We start from the raw sequence: 18,293 nt of genomic DNA, 5'->3' as shown, positions 1-18,293 counted from the left end.
GAGCACATGTGCAAGTGGGGGAGAAGGGGAGAGGAGCAGAGGGAAAGAGGGAGAGAGAGAGAAAGTGAAAGTGAGAATCTTAAGCAGGCTCTATGCTCGGTGTGGAACCCAATGCGGGGGCTTGATACCATGACCCTGGGATCGTGACCTGAACCAAAATCAAGACTCGGTCCCTCAACTGACTGAACCACCCAGGCACTCCATACTGTGGTGAACACAGAATAGGCTTCCTATTCTGAAAGTCTCTGATTTCCATAAGGTAGGATAAGGGCCACTATGCTTATTCCTGCTTTAACAACACAGAACCTGAGGCAAGAAAAAAAGGAGGAGCAGGGGGATTTGGTCAAGGTTATGAGGGTCAGTGGGCACAGCCCAGGTCACTCAATTTCCAGCCGGCTGCTTACCCACCTTGCCTTTCGGGTATGAATGACTGCCTGTCTTCATCCATAGCTGCCCAGCCTCTCGCGACTGCAGATTCAAATCTGAACAAACTTTGCAGGTTATCAGCGGCCAACAGGCTGAAATATACACAAGGGAACCTTCATCCCTGTCCTTGGTCCTGCCCCAGGGATGCGGCTGTAAACTAATCTAATCTAATGAAGCAAAGGCACACGTTTCTGTGAAATTTGGCCTTATGGGTGTTTAATTCAATCCAGCCTGATTCTAAGTAAACCCATCAAATATTTTTGGAATACCTACAATGACCAAGGCACCATGTTTGGCTCTGTTGGGGAAATCAGAGTAGCCCAAGGTTGGTCCCTGCCCTCTCAGAGCCCCTGGTCTATGTTGGAGCCACACACCAGTGCCTGTAATAAAGGTGAGATGGCAGGGTGTCACCTGAGGGCCTAGAGCTACAGTTCGTATGACCTGCCTCTCTCGTTTGGGGTACCACTGCGGTCCTAGCTCTTGCTTTTCATTTTCCAATAAAAGTCACACTCAAGCGCCCACTTGATACAGTTACAGGAAGTCAGCCTTGATCATGGAGTCTCTCATCTCCGATTGCCCTGCCTCTGAATGCAAGGAAGAGTGACCATTCTGTTTTGGAGTGCCCTTTGCTTTGTCCTTGGCCACACAGTGATGTTTTCAAAAATGGATTCCAGTGTGGGTGCCTGGGTGGCTCAGTTGGTTAAGCTTCCAACTTCAGCTGAGGTCATGATCTCACAGTTCATGGGATCGAGCCCTGCGTCAAGCTCTGTACTGACAGCTCAGAGCCTGGAGCCTACTTTGGATTCTGTGTCTCCCTCTCTCTCTCTGCCCCTCCCGCGCTCATGCTCTGTCTCTGTCTCTGTCTCTGTCTCTCTCTCTTTCTCAAAAATAAAACATTTTTTAAAAAATTTTTAAAAATGGATTCCAGCGTAGGCCACTAATTACGTGTCCACTGCTAGGCCAAGGTCTGGATGCTCTAGACCTCTAGGGCTCCCATGGGGTGTGGTCTTTCAGGTCACACAGATGGGCTTAGGCATCATTCCCAAAGCATAGCTTCTGTGTAGCTCAGCCTGGGTTGCGGGGGGGGAGGGGGCTTCTGCTACTGGAGCCAGTCTTCCCCTTTAGATTCTTACCTTGAACCCAGGAGCTGGTCCAGACCCTCTGTCCCCATATGGTGAGTTTCACTTTGGAAGTCTTTTTCTGGCCGTTTGTTCTGCTTGAAAAAAAAAATTGAAGCTCTACCTTGGCAAGCACCAAGCTCTAGAAATAGTATGGGAGGGGGCAGGAGGTATTGTCCTCCACATTTTTTTTTCTTTCATGATTTAGCCAGAGATTTCCCAAGTTTCTATACTCCTTCCCTTCCTGCCCCCCACCCAGTGAAACACTTTTATCATAGCTCCTCATAAAATTAGAGCTTCGTGGGTTTTTAAATATGTGATATTTTTATCCAGAGATCACTAGAAAGCACAGATGAGATAGAGGTTGTGTAATAATTAGAAACTAGCTGGTAAAATGTAACAGAAAATAGCTATTGGCTCAAGGAAGACAAGCCTCACTAACAAGAGAATATTTTCTCCTTCCAGTGGAATTTTAGGATTCCTTCTCATGCTCAGCACAGTGAAGCTAAAAAGCCTTATGGCCCCAGGGCAGTGTGCAGCCTGGATTTTCTTTGCTAAGGTAAGAAAGAGGGAAGGAGTGGGAAAAATCAACCTCAGGAGCCTTCATGTCCAGTGTTCTTGGAGAATGTGTTTGATCTTCCTGAAACCATTCCCAGTCATTGGCCCTGAACTTGATAACTCACTCATTCCAGTAACGGTTTCTGAGGTCCTCTGACTATTTTTATCAGCATGACATAATCTTTATCACACTCCTGGAAAGGATAATCCCCTTACCTCCCCTAAGCCTTAATTTCCCCATCTCAGCATGAAAGGTTTTGCCCCCAAAAATCTCTAAGTCTTCTCCAGTTCTACGAGACTGGATTCCTGGATGCACAGGGCAGGAATGGGGCTGTGACAGTATCCAGACTGCAAACAACAGACTATTCTAGGAATGTCCGTTGCATATCTGATGACCATGGTTGAGGCCTATGATAGAGAAGTGGGAAAGTAAGAAACAGGAAGAGCAGCTGGGGGATGCTCAGTCATGACTGAGATGCTTTGGGACTAACTTTTTCCTAGTGGAGTATGTCATTCATTTCTCTCATGTCTGTGAAGGAGTCAAGTCGTAGGGCCCTAGGTGTTGCTTCTAAGAAATGAGATCTCTCTTTTTAAATTTTTAAATGTTTATTTATATTTGAGAGAGAGAGAGAGAGAAAGGGAGGGAGGGAGGGAGGGGCAGAGAGCTGGAAACAGAATCTGAAGCAGGCTCCAGGCTCTGAGTTGTGAGCACAGAGCCCAACTCGGGGCTCAAACTCATGAGCCTTGAGATCATGACCTGAGCCAAAGTCAGACACTTAACCAACTGAGCCACCCAGGTGCCCCTGAGAAATGAGATTTTTTAACTTAAACTCGTGAAATCATCATTTAAGCTTAGATCTTCACTCGTCTTTATGTTTGTTGATTTTTTCTGCCAGAAAACAAAAACAAACATTTTCTTTGAAAACAACATTTCATGGTAATATTTTCACCTGTATAGTTCTTCCTTTTAACAGCATTAATAATTCTAATTATAGCAAAATGTGAAGAGTGACTGAGATACTGACTTCTTGCATGACAGAATGAAGAGGTTGACAAATCCTCCTCACAAAAAGTAACTGGAAAGCTGGGAAAAGATTGTCAAAAATATCCATTTCAGCTCTCTAAAAATTGACCAAAGGCATGCAACAAACTGGGAAGCAAGCATTTGTTCACGAAAACTGCTAAACTTTGGGTAGGAACAACGTGAGCCTGTGGCGTTCGTACCTCAGGTTGCTCCCATTCTCTCCTCCCCAGTTCTGTCAGTGTGTTATTTCAACCAGAGCAGGATAGGCTGTGAAAACCAGCAGCCTTGCTGCCACTTCCAGAATATACTATTTGGAGTATTTTTAGCTAAAGTGGCCATGTCAGTGGTAAATCAGTAAGAAGAGCTAGTATCTCCACTGTCTTGAGTTTACAGTCCTCTTTGGGGCAAGCAATGGACCAGTGGTCTAGCTGGGGACTAGTAGGTAGTTCGGGGAGGTGAGACAGCCATCAGGGGCTTGATAGCTCTTCATGTGTCCCAGGTTGACTGGAGTCTGTGTGCACGAGTAGCAGAGATGGAGTGTGCCCAAAACACCCACACGTCCCTGGCCAGCAGAGCCTGCGTGCATGCACAGAGGAGATGGGAGAGAGCCAGTAGAAAGTAAAAGCTGGGGCAGACATGAAAAACTTCAGCCTGAAATTTGAATGTACTCCCCAGCCCACACACAGTCAGAAGCAGAGAGAAGCCTTTCTGGCTGAAGGTGTTTGAGCAAAACCTCTGACTAGTCTTTGCTAGAACACTAAGCTATGCAGACATGTGGATGGCTTCTAGAAAGCCAGAAAAAGCTTAAAAATAAAAACAAGAAAAAAAATTAAGGACATCAGCAGCTGTACCGTATATGGGAGACTGATTTCATTGACTTAGTCCAGGCAAATTACTATATAAGCAAAACAACAATGCTCTGGGGAAAAGTCAGAATCCAAAGTTGCTACCATATGTTATCTGAAATGTCCAATATTTAACAAAAAATTTAGGGGCATTCAAAGAAACAAGAAAGCGTGATCCATACACAGGAAAAAAGCAGTTAATGGGAACTGTGTCTGAGTGTCTGTCCTCAGATATAGGACTTAGCAGAAAAAGACTGCAAAGCAGCTATTTAAATATGCTTAGAGATCTAAAGGAAACCATATTTAAAGAATTGAAAGAGTCAGTGAATACAGAATCTCAATAAAGAGAGATGATTAAAAAAAAAAGAGAACCAGATGGAAATTCTGGAGTTGAGAAGTATAATAAATGAAATGAACAATCCTCTAGAGGTACTCAATAACAGACTTGAAGGGCAGAAGGAAAACTAAGTGAACTGAAAGGTGGAGCGAAAGAAATTGTTCAATCTAAAGAACAAAGATTGTTTAATAATTGAAGAAATATGGACAGAGGCTCAAACCTGTGGGACAACATCAAGCATATTAACATATATAAGAGTTCCAGAAGAAAAGTAAGAGTATAGAAGGTACAGATGACTTGAACAATACTGTCAACCAACTTGTCATAACTGACATATGACACTCTATCCATTGACTGCAGAAAACACATTCTTTTCAAACATACATGGAACATTCTTCAGGATAAGTGTTATACTGTGTCACAAAACAAGTCTTAGTAAATTTGAAAAGATCAAAATCATTTAACATATGTTCTCTGGCCACAGCAGAGCTAAATTAGAAATGTACAACAGGGCACCTGGGTGGCTCAGTTTGTTGAGCATCCGACTCTTGATTTTGGCTCCGGTCATGAACCTGGTGTTGTGGGATCCAGCCCTGCTTCAGGCTCTGTGCTGAGCATGAAGCTTGCTTAAGATTCTCTCTCTCTCTCTCTCTCTCTCTCTCTGTCTCTCTTTCTCCCTTTCTGCCCTCTCCCCAACTCACACTTTCTCTTTCTCTCTCAAATTAAAAAAAAAAGAAAAAAAAACAAATTTACAACAGAAAAAAAAATCTAGAAAAAAACATTTATTTGGAAATTAAATAACATACTTCAAAATAGCCCATGAGGCAAAGAATCACACGGGAGAATTATTTATTTTCTAGCTAGACTAACTAAGAAAATAAGAAAGAAGATACAACTTATCAAAATTAGAAATGAAATCAGGGACATTACCACTGATGCTATATAAACTAAAAGGATTATATATTATGAATAACTTTATTCATATTATACCAGCAAAGTAGACAATTTAGAGGAAATGGACAAATTCCCAGAAACGTACAAACCAGGAAAATTGACTCAAGAATAAATAGAAAACCTGAATAAACTCATAACAAGTAAATTATGTAAGTAGTGATTAAACATCTTTACCCAAAGAAAAGCTAAGGTCCAATGGGCTTTACTGATGAATTCTATCAAATATTTTTAAATGAAATATTTTTTCTTTACAAGTTCTCTTAGAGAGCAGAGGGAAGAGAATAACTCCCAATTTATTCTATGAGTTGCTCTGATACTAAAGCCGGACTAAATAAAATCATAAGAAAATTATAGACCAATATTCTCCATGAATACAGATCTTTAACACAACAGTAGCAAACCGAATCTGGCAACATAGAAAAAGAATTTTATACCATAATCAAGTGAGATTTATCAGCAATGCAAAGTTGGTTTAACAAATGGAAAGTACTATAATACATTATATTTATAGAATAAAGAATAAAAAAGCCGTGTCAGTAGGTGCAGAAAAATGATTTGACAAAAACCCAACATCCATTCATGATTAAAAAAGACTCTCAGGGCACCTGGGTGGCTCAGTCGGTTGAGCTCTGACTTCAACTCAGGTCAGGATCTTGCAGTCCATGAGTTCGAGCCCCGCATCAGGGTCTGTGCTGACAGCTCAGAGCCCAGAGCCTGTTTCAGATTCTGTGTCTCCCTCTCTCTGCCCCTTCCCCACTCATGCTGTGTCTCTCTCTGTCTTTTAAAATGAATAAACGTTAAAAAAAATTTTTTTTAAAAAGACTCTCAACAAACTAGTAATAGAAGGGAATCTTCTCAACCTGATAAAAAGCACATGTGAAAAACCTATAGTTAACATGCTTAATGGTGAAAGACTGAATACTTTCTCCCTAAGATTGGGAACAGTACAAGAATGTTTGTGCCTCACCACTTCTATCAGGCAGAGCAATAAGACCAAAAAAAAAAAAAAAAAAAAAAAAAAAAGCATCCAAATTAGAAAGGAAAACATTAAATAGTCTATATTCACAGATGACATTTATCCTACATGTAGAAAATCCTAAGGAATCTATAAAAACATTAATTGAACTAATAAACGATTTATCAAGGTCTCAGATACAAGATCAATGTACAAAAATCATTCATAGTTTTATGTATTAATAATGAACAGTCATGTTCATAAAAATGAAATTAAGAAAATAATTTCATTCATAACAGCATTAAAAATATACTTAGGAACTTAAAGCAGTTCAAGACTGAAAACTGTAAAGTCTCAGAGAAATCTAAGATCTCAATAAATGGAAAGACTCAATGTTAAGATGGAAATTCTTCCTAAGTTGATCAATAGATTTAATGTAATCCCTGTCAAAATCCCAGCAAACGCTTTGTACAAATCCACAGACCGATCCTGAAGTTTATTTGGAAATTCAATAGCCAAAACAATTTAGAAGAAGAAAAACAGGGGCACCTGGGTGGCTCAGTCAGTTGGGCATTCAACTCTTGATTTCAGCTCTGATCATGATCTCACGGTTTGGTTCGTGAGTTCAAGCCCTAGGTGGGTCTCTGTGCTGACAGTGCAGAGCCTACTTGGGATTCTCGCTCCCCTCCTTTCTCTCTGCCCCTCTCCCACACATGCTCTCTCTCTCAGAATAAATAAATAAACTTTAAAAAGAAGAAGAAAGTTGGGGGATTTAAACTACATGATTTTAGAATTTTATAAAGCTAGAATAATCAAGACATTATGGTATTGACATTGGATAGGCATTTATGGTCTATGGACTTTCAATAAAAGTGCCAAGGCAATTGAACAGGGAAAGGATTTTCTTTTCAACAAATGGTGCTGGAACAACCAGGTATGCAAAAAAAAAAAAAAAAAAAAAAAAAAAAGTACTTAAACCCTCTCTCTTATCATCAACTCAACCGTGGATTGTACACCTAAATATAGGAGCTAAAACTGGAAAACTCTTAGAATAAACTGCGGGAAGAAATCTTACCAACCTTGGTTTAAGCAAAGAGTTCTCAGATATGACACCAAAAGCATAAGCCATAAAGTAATTGATAAATTAGACTTCATTTTTTTAAAAAATAGGCTTCACACCCAGTGTGTGGCCCAACGCAGAGCTTGAATCCATGACCCTGACTGAGATCAATACCTGAGCTGAGATCAAGAGTTGGACACTTAACTGACTGAGCCACACAGGTGCCCCAGGCTTAGACTTCATTTAAATTAAAATAGTATGCAATTCAAATTAATGGTCAAAAGACACTGTTAAGAAAATGAAAAGCCACAGCCTAGGAGAAAATATTTGCAAATTATGTATCTGATTAAGGACTTGTTTCTAGAATATATAAAGAATTCTTTGTACTCTCTTCAGTGAGACTACATACAACCCAACCAAAAAATGGTTGAAAGATGTGAATACATAAATATCTATATAATGGAATGTTACTCAGTCATAAAAAGAATGGTATCTTGCCACTTGGCAATGACGTGGGTGGACCTAGAGAGTGTAATGCTAATAAGAGAAATAAATCAGTCAGGGAAAGGCAGATAACATGGTTTCACTCATATGTGAAATTTAAGAAATAAAACCAACAAGAAAAAGGAAAAAATAAAGAAAGAGAGAGAGGCAAACCAAGAAACAGACTCTTAACTATAGAGAACACACTGATGACCAGGGCGAAGGTGGGGGCGGTGGGTGAAACAGGTGATGGGGATTAAGAAGGGCACTTGTGATAAGTACCAGGTGATATGGAAGTATTGATTCACTATGTTGTACTCCTAAAACCAATATTACACTGTATGTTAACTAACTGGAATTTAAATAAAAACTTAAAAAAAAAAGATATGAATAGGCATACATTTCACCAAAGAAGATATATAAATGGTTCGTGAAGTCCATAAAAAGGAACTCAATGTCATTAGCCATTAGGGAAATGCAAATTAAATCATGATGAGATATCGCTACCCACTCACTAAGATGGCTGTAATAAAAAAAATATAGACAATATCAAGAGCTGACGAGGATGTGGATAAACTGGGACCCTCATAAATTACTGGTAGGAATGTAAAATGGTATAGCCACTTTGGAAAACTGTTTTGCCAGTTTCTTAAAATGCTAAGCATAAACTGACTAAATAGCTCAGCAATTCTGTTCCTAGAACTCTACCCAAGAGAAATGAAAACAAAAAGACTTTAACATGAACGCTCAGAGTAGCATTATTCATAATAGCCCCAAACTGGACAATATCTAAATGGCCATCAGTTGGTGAATGTATAAAAGAGATGTACTGTTCACATACAATGGAATACTATTTGGCAATAAATAGGAATGGACTATTACCTCATTGCTGCAACATTATGCTAAGTGAAAGAAGCCAGTGCAAAAAAATACATAGAGTATGATTCCATTTATTGAAATTTCCAGAAAAGGCAAATTTATGGAGACAGAAAGCATAGTGATGGTTTCTTGGAGCAGAAATTGACTACAAATAGGCCCAAGGAAGTTATTTTAGTTCATAGAAGTGTTCTAAAACTGGGTTGTGGTGATGGTTGCACCATCATTTAAATTAATTTATTAAATGTGTTCATTAAAAATCATTGAATTTTGGGGGTGCCTGGATGGCTCAGTCGGTTAAGCATCTGACTCTTTATTTTGGTGGAGGTCGTGATCTCACATGGTTGTGAGATCGAGCCCCATGTTGGGCTCAGTGCTGAGTGTGAAGCCTGCTTGGGATTCTCTCTCTCTCCCTCTGTCTCTGTCCCTCCCCTGCTCGTGTGTACACTCACTCTCTCGAAAAATAAATAAAAATAAACAGTTAAAAAAATCATTGAATTTTTGGGGCATCTGGGCAGCTCAGTCAGATAAGCCTCCCACTCTTGATATCAGTTCAGGTCTTGATCTCAGAGTCATGAGTTTAAGCACCATATTGGGCTCTGTGCTAGGCGTGGAGCCCACTTTAAAAAAATCGTTGAACTTTACATTTATAGTGGGTGGATTTTATGGCATTAAACCATCCCTGAAAGCTGCAAAGTGCTCAAAGAATAGTGGTTAAATATTGTCTGTTGGTATTAGGAAGGATATTTTTCTTGTGTATGGCTTTGCCTGTTTGGCCACTACTTTCATGAGCCTCCTTTTTACCTATTTAAATTTTTCATTTTCTTTTAAACTTGGGGGGAGGTGAGGTTCATCATTTCCTTCTCTGTAGCTGATTCAAAAGTATAAGGGTTTTTAATTGGCTGCTAAGGTTTAATGCTAATCCTCCTTAAATGTTGAAGATTGGATTAGATGAGCCACTAAGGTCTCTTCTAGCTTCAGTAGTCTCTCTTTTTCTCCCTCCCCTCCTCCTCCTTTTTCTTTTCTGTTTGAAAATAAGCTCTGTTACCCTCAGTGGCATAATACTTTCCCATTCTTTGGACCACCTACACATCAGAATGTGCTGACATTTGAAATACAACATAATTGTACTTAGCAATACAACATTTCCCCATGACGTCATTGTGACTCTAGTGAGTGCCAGCATGTTCAGAAAATGACTCAGAAGGATGTTCCGTTGGCCCCAGAGGAGAATTTGGATTCTGTGGAAAAACTCAAAGACACTCAGAAAGGAAGGTCATTCAGAAGAGGCTGAGGGCACCTTCTTCCTTGCTCCAGAAGGATCCATTCTCTGCTATTTTCCAAGGAGTTGTCACATGAACTTCATCACTTCTAAGGTATCCATGCTTCTCTCTGGTCCTTATCGTAGTATCTTCTTTAGGTCTGAGAATGCTCAGCATGGGAAAAAAAAGGGCCTTTGAAGTCACTTTATATTGTTACCATTGTTATTCTTGTTTTTCTATCTGTGAATTTAAGAAACATTCTCAGGGTACCTGCGTGGCTCAGTCAATTAAATGTCCAACTCTTGATTTTGGCTCGGGTCACGAGCTCATCATTTGTGAGATCAATTCCCTTGTCAGCGTCTGTGCTGACAGCACGGAGCCTGCTTGGGATTTTCTTTCTCTTCTCTCTGCCCCTCCCCTGCTCTCTCTCTCTGTCTCAAAACAAACAAACAAACAAACAAACAAACAAACAAACATTTTTTAAAGAAGAAACCTTCTAAAAAGCAACCTTTTTAGCAACTTTTTTTATTTCTCCCTTCAGTTTGATAAATTTGGGCGTGTGAAATCTAACTTCATCTTCATAAAATCTTGGAATCTCTTCCCACTTGTAAAGCACTGATGCAGGAAAAAGTGAATGAATTTAAGACGAAAGCAATGAAATGTGTAGACATATAAGGAAGATGTGGTATGCTAATGGGTTTCTCTAGTAGATTTAAGTTATCATGTGAGAATTTTTTCCGGATTGAATAGTGCCTTGTCTCATCCGGGTTAACTTCAAACTGACTGGTGTTCTAAGCATCCACTGGGAAGAAGCAACTGAGGCCAGAGTGAGTTTATGTTGAGGATGAGCCAGGAGAGAAGATTCATTCCCAGACAGCAGCTCTGGCCCTGTAAGGCCCTTAGAATCCAGGTTTTGCTCTCCATTTCAAAGCTGCTTCCATAAGAATGCTTTTTTCCTTTAAGTTAATGCCATAGTTGCTGCCGCCATTTTGTCCTGACTCAGTGGTAGACCAGGAAACCAAGTCTTAGTTTGTTCTCTATGGCCCTGGTAAAGATTTTTCTATAGCTTGCCTTGTATGTGTCTCTTGATTTGGTTTAGTTTGTATTTTGAATGTTAAGAGTCTCATTTTTCACATGCACAGGGCTGGGATGAGGGCCATCATGCAGTGTGGGGTCGGCACCTGAGAACAATGAGTGCCCCCTTAAATGTTGCACCCTAGGTACCTTGCTTGCCTCCCCCAGTCCCTTCCCTGACAATGTGTCATAATTTACTGCCTACCAGAAACAACTGCTATTTCCATGGGACGTCATGGTATACTAGATTCTTTCAGTTTGGGTAGTATTAAAAGTGCCTGATATCAAGGTATGTGGTCTCTCTTTGAATGGCCTTCTTTTTGGACATGATTCTACCAGTCAGCCTTTATTGGGGAAACCTTTGGAGTCTGGGGTGGGGAAAATGGGTTAGTATATGTGTAGGGCCTGCCGAGTGCATCTTATAATCCAGAGGAGGAGATAAGAGTGACAGGGTGAGACTGTTACAGTACATTGCTAAGCGGGGTAGTACTGACTTCAGGAGTTGGGTAAAGGGAAACTCCAAGTGGGCTGAGGTGGTGGAGAGACCGAACTGGCCCCTGCAAGCCCAGGTTGCCTGGGAGAAGTGGAATTGGAAGCACAGCCTTCCAGGATGAATGGCAGGGGTCCTGAGGCAGGACGTGCACGTGGGGAACCATGAGGAAATAAATTTGACCAGAGGAGGAGGAGAGTGTGAGGGTGTGAGGGTGGAAATGGGCCTGGAAGAGACAGTTAGGAAGCCCTAAAAGCCATGCCCTGGAGATCACTGTGAACTTTTGAATGAGACCAACTAAAGGCAAGTCATGTTGGAAATGAGTTCCAAGCATTTAGAAGGGAGGTGAATCAAGGTAGTGAGTGGTGGCAATAAAGGTGAAAGGTCAACTTGACTGACAGTCTGAAGAAAAGAAATTGTGATTGTTTAATCTATCACATAAGTGTTATGTGATCAAAGAATTAGATAACAAAGACCCAGATCCTTTTAGAGCAGTAGGGAGTGTGTGATAGTAGTTTGGGTCCAGGGAGTGGCCGATAGGGAGGTTCACAAATGACCCCAAGGTTTGTGGCTTGAGACATGAGACTTCCATGGCATCACAGAAACGGGTGGGGGGATTATGAAAGAACATCTTTGGGGAGGGAAGCTGGTGAAATCTATTTTAGACAGATGTGTATGGAGGGAGCATCTCAATGGAACTGCTTTGTGCTGGACACATGGGGTGAAAGGGAGGGCAGAGCTCAAGGCTTCATGTGTCCGTTTGGGCTCCGCCTAGAGCAGTGGAGTTGGAATCAAGAACGTCACGAGGGGCGCCTGGGTGGCCCAGTCGGTTAAGTGTCCGACTCTTGATTTCCACTCAGGTCATGATCTCAAGGTTCATGAGATTGACCCCCGCATTGGACTCTGCTCTGACAGTGAAGCCTGCCTGGGATTCTCCCTCTTCCTCTCTTTCTCTGCCCCTCCCCTTCTCACACATATACGTGTGCACTCTCTCCCTCTCTCTCTCTCTCTCTCTAAATAAGTAAATAAACAAACATGTTTTTAAAAAAGGAACGTGAATGGGATGCCTGGGTGGCTCAGGCGGTTGGGTGTCAGACTTCAGCTCAGGTTATGATCTCACGGTACGTGGGTTCGAGCCCCGTGTCGGGCTCTGTGCTGACAGCTCAGAGCCTGGAGCCTGCTTCTGATTCTGTGTCTCCCTCTCTCTCTGCCCCTCCCCCGCTTGTGCGCTGTCTCTGTCTCTCAAAAATGAATAAGTGTAAAAAAAAACTAAAAAAAAAAAAAGGAACGTGAAGAAATAGATGAGCTCACTGCAGGAGCAAGAGGATGTGGGTGGAGCAGAGCAGAGGGCTAAGCCTTTCTTGGGAGATACTTCAATACCAGAGATCAATAATGTGTAGGAGAGAGAAGTGATAGCCAAAGAAAGCTGGGAAAGTTCTCTGTGGGGAAGTCTAAGGAAGAGTTTAAAGGAGTAAAGCAAAATGCTGCCAAGAGGTCAGAGAGATTTGGATTGGGATAAGCCTAGACCAAGGACATTACTGGTCTTGCAGGAAAAAGTTTTATAAGGGCAGGGTGGGAGGGGGGCGGAAGATAGATCATAAATATCCAAGAATACACAGATGCGGGAAGGAGATTGTGACTGGTGGTGGGCAGGGGGATAGTCAGATCTAGCAAAGATAATTTCTTTTCTGAGGAAAGAAGGACTTGGGCATATTTGAAACTAGAAAAGAAGACGCCGTATACAGAGAGATTTGGAGATGCTGAAGAATGAGGGGAAATAGGGAGAATAATGAACTTCAGTGGGAGACAGAAGGGGAATGGGGGCTCGCTTTAGAGAAGACAGCCCTTTTTCTGAGCCTCAGTAGAAGGACAGTGAAAAATGGGAAGGAGGCTTTCCCAAGAGATGCATGGGACTGGGGTTTCAGGGGAACGAGGAAAGAGCCTCACTGTTTGGTTTTGATCAGGTAGCTCAGAAATGTTAGAAATGTTATGACTCGAGTGAGCTCTGACAGTGTTGATGAATCTAATATTTAAGGCTAAATGCTGATGATGTGTACATTCAATTGTAGGATTATATATAATGATGATTTGCCAGGAGCCTGATCATTGATTATCAGTACCTACTTAATAAAGCATTTGCCAGATTTTAAAAGTTCTTAATAGGGGCACCTGGGTGGCCCGGTCGATAACATCTGACTCTTGATTTTAGCTCGGGTCATGATCTCACAGTCTCAAGATCAAGCCTCGTGTGGGGCTGCAAGCTGAGTGTGGAGCCTGCCTGAGATTCTCTCCCTCTTTCTCCCTCTGCCCTTTCCCACCCCCGCTTGCACACATGTGTGCATGCACTCGTACTTTCTCTCTCTCTCTCAAAAAAAAGTCCTTAATAGAACCCATCAGAATAAAGTAGGAATCGGCAATCTCACCTTCCATCCCTATCACCCAAGTCTGCCTTCTGTCATAGAAGATTATGTGTAAATGCTACAAGCAGTTAATTGGGATGTTTTCCGCTGTTATTAGAGTTTGGGCAGTCAGAATCTTATGTAATGGGCTTCCTTTCCCTTTGCTGCTTAGGAAAATGCTTCTCACACAGTCCAGGTAAACCTTCCTAGACATGGGGGAAACCTTCCTAGAAAGGGTCCCATGTAAATCTTCAAACCTGGAGTGCGTGGTGGGTGCAGAAGTAGAGCAGGCAGACAAAGAAAGATCAAGGAAGAAAATATTGCAAAATTAGAAAATTCTAGAACTGAACTCCCCAATGTTTCAAGATAAAAGCAGAATATATGAGATCATGTCTGTGAGGGTAGCTGGGGCATGATAATGTGGTACGAAAACAAAGAGCATTATTATATAGTTATATAAACCTGGACCGGGACTTCATTCTGACCTACCTTTGAGTCCCAGGTCTGCCACCTTCTAGATGTGTGCTCATCTGTAAACAAATATAATTATAATGTCTAGTGTACTGAGAGGATGGGATAATATTTAGACAGCCATAGAAGAGTGGGTGCCAGTCCTCCCTGGCACTGTCGACCACTGGTTTAATTCTTTCACCAAATTAACCAGTGACTTCCTGAGTGTGAATTTATCATTTGTATTTCCTAGTTCTAGGTAAGTGAATTTAGCTGTGGGCAGCCTACTCTAGACACTACTGGAAATTCAGCATGCATGAGAACGGGGTCTCTCACACATATTTAATCAGACATTGTCTAACAAAGGAAGCAATTGATGCCCCATTCACAATGTTTTTAAACCTATATAAAGAGTCATTGATTCAGAACAGTTGCTAGGCCCGTGACAATGTGTGTTTGTTGGTTCCCATGGAGACCACCCTGCTGGCTGTTCTGTGATGGAGCCTTAATTATACACTGGGATTGCCAGGGAGCCTTCAGAGCTGTCTCCATAACAACATCTCCCTGTGTAGTAACAGACCGCCATCCTGAACTGTGTTTCCTCTATAGAGGTTGCTCTTAAAAGGGGTGAGAAGATCTACTGGTAAGTTTCAGCCTCTGACGGGTTTATCCTTATGAAGATCTCTTAAAAGGATAAGAATTTTTCTGAGTTTTGACTAGCTGTCTCTCCGGCTGTTTTGCCAGATCTTGGGAGCACAGACTAATGTCTTTCTTTTTTCAATGACATGTTGACATTTCTCTTGACCTATTGCCAAGATATTGAACCAAGAAGGAGTCTTGGCAATGTCAGTTTACCGGGTAAAATTAAGCCTGTTTTGTGTATAGGATGAACTTGTAAAAGCATTGTCAACAGATGCTGTGAGGGTTTGATGTTTGGAATTTTAAAATGTCTCCAAGACCATTGATAAAACTCTTGCCATTTCTGGTAGAAATTTTTTTTCTAAAGAAGAAGGAACAGCTTAGTGTCTTTTAACATGGGATCACACAAATTTCGTGTCTTCTAAATAACAATTGTTTACTCTTTGCTTAAGTTTTTAGATGTATTTGTACAGAAGTTTCAAGGCTTGATTTTGAATCATAAGTTGAACTTTTGAGTAGGTGACAAGTAAACACATCTTTCAGGTTCAGGAATGAGACTTCTTAGGTTCAGTATCCGGCATGCACGAGTATACACACACGTGCGGGTGTGCACACACACACAAAGAAGACACTATGGGAAATCCTGGGAGTAGAGTTATGATGCCCATCACGTTTTGCTCTCACTAGGTCGTCTGTGCTGAACAGTGTTAGTTCTCTCCCTCTTCCTACTCTGTTGCTACTGTTACCCCTTCCCTGCCCCACCCAGTTTTATTGAGATATAATTGACATATAACTATTAGCTTAAGGTGCACAACATGATGATTTGATTTTGTATATATCGCGAAACAATCACTGTAACAAGTTTACATCCATCACCTCACGTAGTTACAGAAAACTAGGGAACGCTTCATGGATTTGTGTGTCATCCTTGTGCAGGGGGGCCATGCTAATTGTTTTCGGTAATGTTCCAGATTTAGTACATATGGTGCCAAAGTGGGCACAGTTACTTCCTTTCCTTTATTTTCCTCATCATTCTTGTCATCGTCACTGCCTGTTGGGTGTGGAGAGCCTGTCACTGTCTTTCCACACTTACTGAATAGGGAAAGGGAATCAGGAAAGAGGAGCCTCCCCAACTCAGTCTTCCCTCTAATCAGCCTAAGACTCCACCTCTCTTGCTGGGACAGTGAAAAGCTCATTTGAGGGGCACCTGGGTGGCTCAGTCCATCTTCAGCTCAGGTCATGATCTCGCGATTCATGACTTTGAGCTCCGCATTGGGCTCACCGCTGTTAGCACAGAGCCTGCTTCAGATCCTCTGTCCCCCCTGTCTCTGGCCCTCCCCTGCTTGTGCACTGTCTCTCAAAAATAAATAAATGTTAGAAGAAAAAAGAAGAAAAGAAAAGAAAAGCTCACTTGAAGAGATAACTTCCCGCACAGCAGTTAGTGTTTCTCACGTCTTCCTCCCTCCGTTGTTATTCAGCACCGTAACACGTCAGGAATGGTTTGATGAAAATAAATTATTAAACCCAACAAAGCTGTGAAATGTGACTTTTCTGTCAGAAGAGTGTGCTTAAAAATCTAACTATGGCTATGACCTAATTAAATCACTTTTCTTTCACAGTTTAGGCAGCTCTGGCAATGAGAATAACTTTTCATGGAAAATTAAAACCTAGAGGCAGAGCATAATTTCCTTTACAGTCTCTAGCTGGGCAACAAAAACAGCACGTGGGGATGTCTTTCCATGACATCACTGCTGAAGCGACAGGAACTTGAAGTGGCAAGTTCAGGAGCTGCCTTGTTGTTGTGGAGCTGTATGGAAACAGCAAAGAATTTAGTTATCTGGGAATTATCCGTTTGTGAATAAGGTTTTCCCAGAGGGCATAGGGGAGGAGACATACAGTTATGGATTAGAGAAAAAAAATTAAATTCCATTTCCTATTGTCAGAATAATTCATAGGGAGGGATGCTAACGGACATTTTGCTACTTTGGATAAGGTTGTTGTTTTCTTGTTTCCAGTTATGAACTCCTAATTCTTTCCTCAGCTATTTTTAGTGCCATTGACCATCACAGTGTTCTCTGCTGCAAAAATATGATAACAATGCTCCCTTTCACAACTTTTGACCTGAATGAATTTGTATCAGCTCATTTACTAAGGAAATACCCTGAATTTCTACAAATTTCCTGGCTCCACGGTTTATATATAAAATTTTTCAACTCTATTTATTTATTTTGAGAGAGAGAGAGAGAGAGAGAGAGAAGGAGGAGAAAGAGCACAAGCAGGGGAGGGGCAGAGGGAGACAGAATCCCAAGCAGGCTCTGCACGGTCAGCACAGAGCCTGATACGGGGCTCGAACTCACGAATGGTGAGATCATGAACTGAGCCAGAATCAAGAGTTGGAAGCTTAACCGACTGAACCACCCAGGCATCCCTGTTTATAATTTAACGTAACTGAAATTAAAGTGATTTTTGCGACACAAAGTCCAGTTAATTAGGAATGTTCACAAGGCCTCTGCTGGATACACTGGCGAGTACTCTGTTCACTGTAGGATAGGATTGCATACATGAGTGCTGAGTAAATGCCTGAATCTGCTGATGTTATTTTACACATCTTTGCAGGTTTGTGCCCTCGCGTCAGAGACAGGGAAAGGCGGAATTCTGCTCGTTACCTCATGCAGTACCTCCAGCTGCCCCCAGTAATGCTCTCCTTCTCCGGATGCACACATTCCTTCCTTTGTGCATTTATCATTTCCTTGTATAGACCCTCCCTCCGTATCCCTAAAATTAAGTTCTCCGAGGTGTGGCCCAACACAGGGTGATCAGCAAATTGCTCTCCTGTATGTTCCCAAACCAGAGGGTGGGCTGTGTGGGCAGAAATGAGTTGCCTGGGTCACGAGAGAAGGAGCTGCCGTAGTCAAAGCTAATACAGTGAAACCTTCCTTGGGAAATTCAAAGGTGCAGACTCTTACGGTGGGAAGGGGGAGTTTTGACACAAATAGAAAGGAGTAACATGGATTTGAAAGATCTGTGGTGATGTTTTTGTTTCTATGTAAGTAAATGTGTCTGTAAGGCCAGGCCAACAAGCAGGTTGTTCTTGTTTATATGGATCCCAAATAGCGAGTCAGTCAAATACCCAGCAAGAAACGTTTTCTCGGTCTACAGTGAATTGCCTGGTACCATGTAAACACAGCTAGTGTTAGATTTGTCATTTAATTATGTTGTTTCTGTGCCCTTCTAGGGGGTCTTGGGGGGGTGGTAGTTGTAAGGGGAACAGGATCTCCCAGGCTACACCTCCACATCTGTCTTCTCCTGGGACTTCCGGAGGCTGGGGGGTCTGCACAGGGAG

General features: G+C 41.8%; 1 protein-coding gene and 1 non-coding gene across 5 annotated transcripts in view; one reads left to right on the top strand and one right to left on the bottom strand.

The window, feature by feature from the left end:
- The window catches only part of TMEM241 (transmembrane protein 241), a 120,697-nt gene that overhangs the window by 71,637 nt on the left and 30,767 nt on the right, over positions 1 to 18,293 (top strand). For all 4 annotated transcript variants that reach the window (XR_008291794.1, XR_008291793.1, XR_008291792.1 and 1 more), the window contains exon 13: positions 2,010 to 2,103. Coding sequence is in view for 1 of the 4 variants with exons in the window: in XM_027068639.2 (XP_026924440.1) it covers positions 2,010 to 2,103 (94 nt within the window). In the remaining 3 variants the exon portion in view is untranslated. The remainder of the gene's footprint in view (positions 1 to 2,009; positions 2,104 to 18,293) is intronic.
- On the bottom strand, positions 15,842 to 15,951 carry LOC113602389 (U6 spliceosomal RNA). The gene has a single exon (XR_003423815.1). It is a non-coding gene; the product is annotated as a U6 spliceosomal RNA (small nuclear RNA).

Source organism: Acinonyx jubatus, chromosome D3 (assembly GCF_027475565.1).
Source record: "Acinonyx jubatus isolate Ajub_Pintada_27869175 chromosome D3, VMU_Ajub_asm_v1.0, whole genome shotgun sequence".
Taxonomy (NCBI): Eukaryota; Metazoa; Chordata; class Mammalia; order Carnivora; family Felidae; genus Acinonyx; species Acinonyx jubatus.
This window is presented reverse-complemented; position numbering and strand designations above follow the sequence as displayed.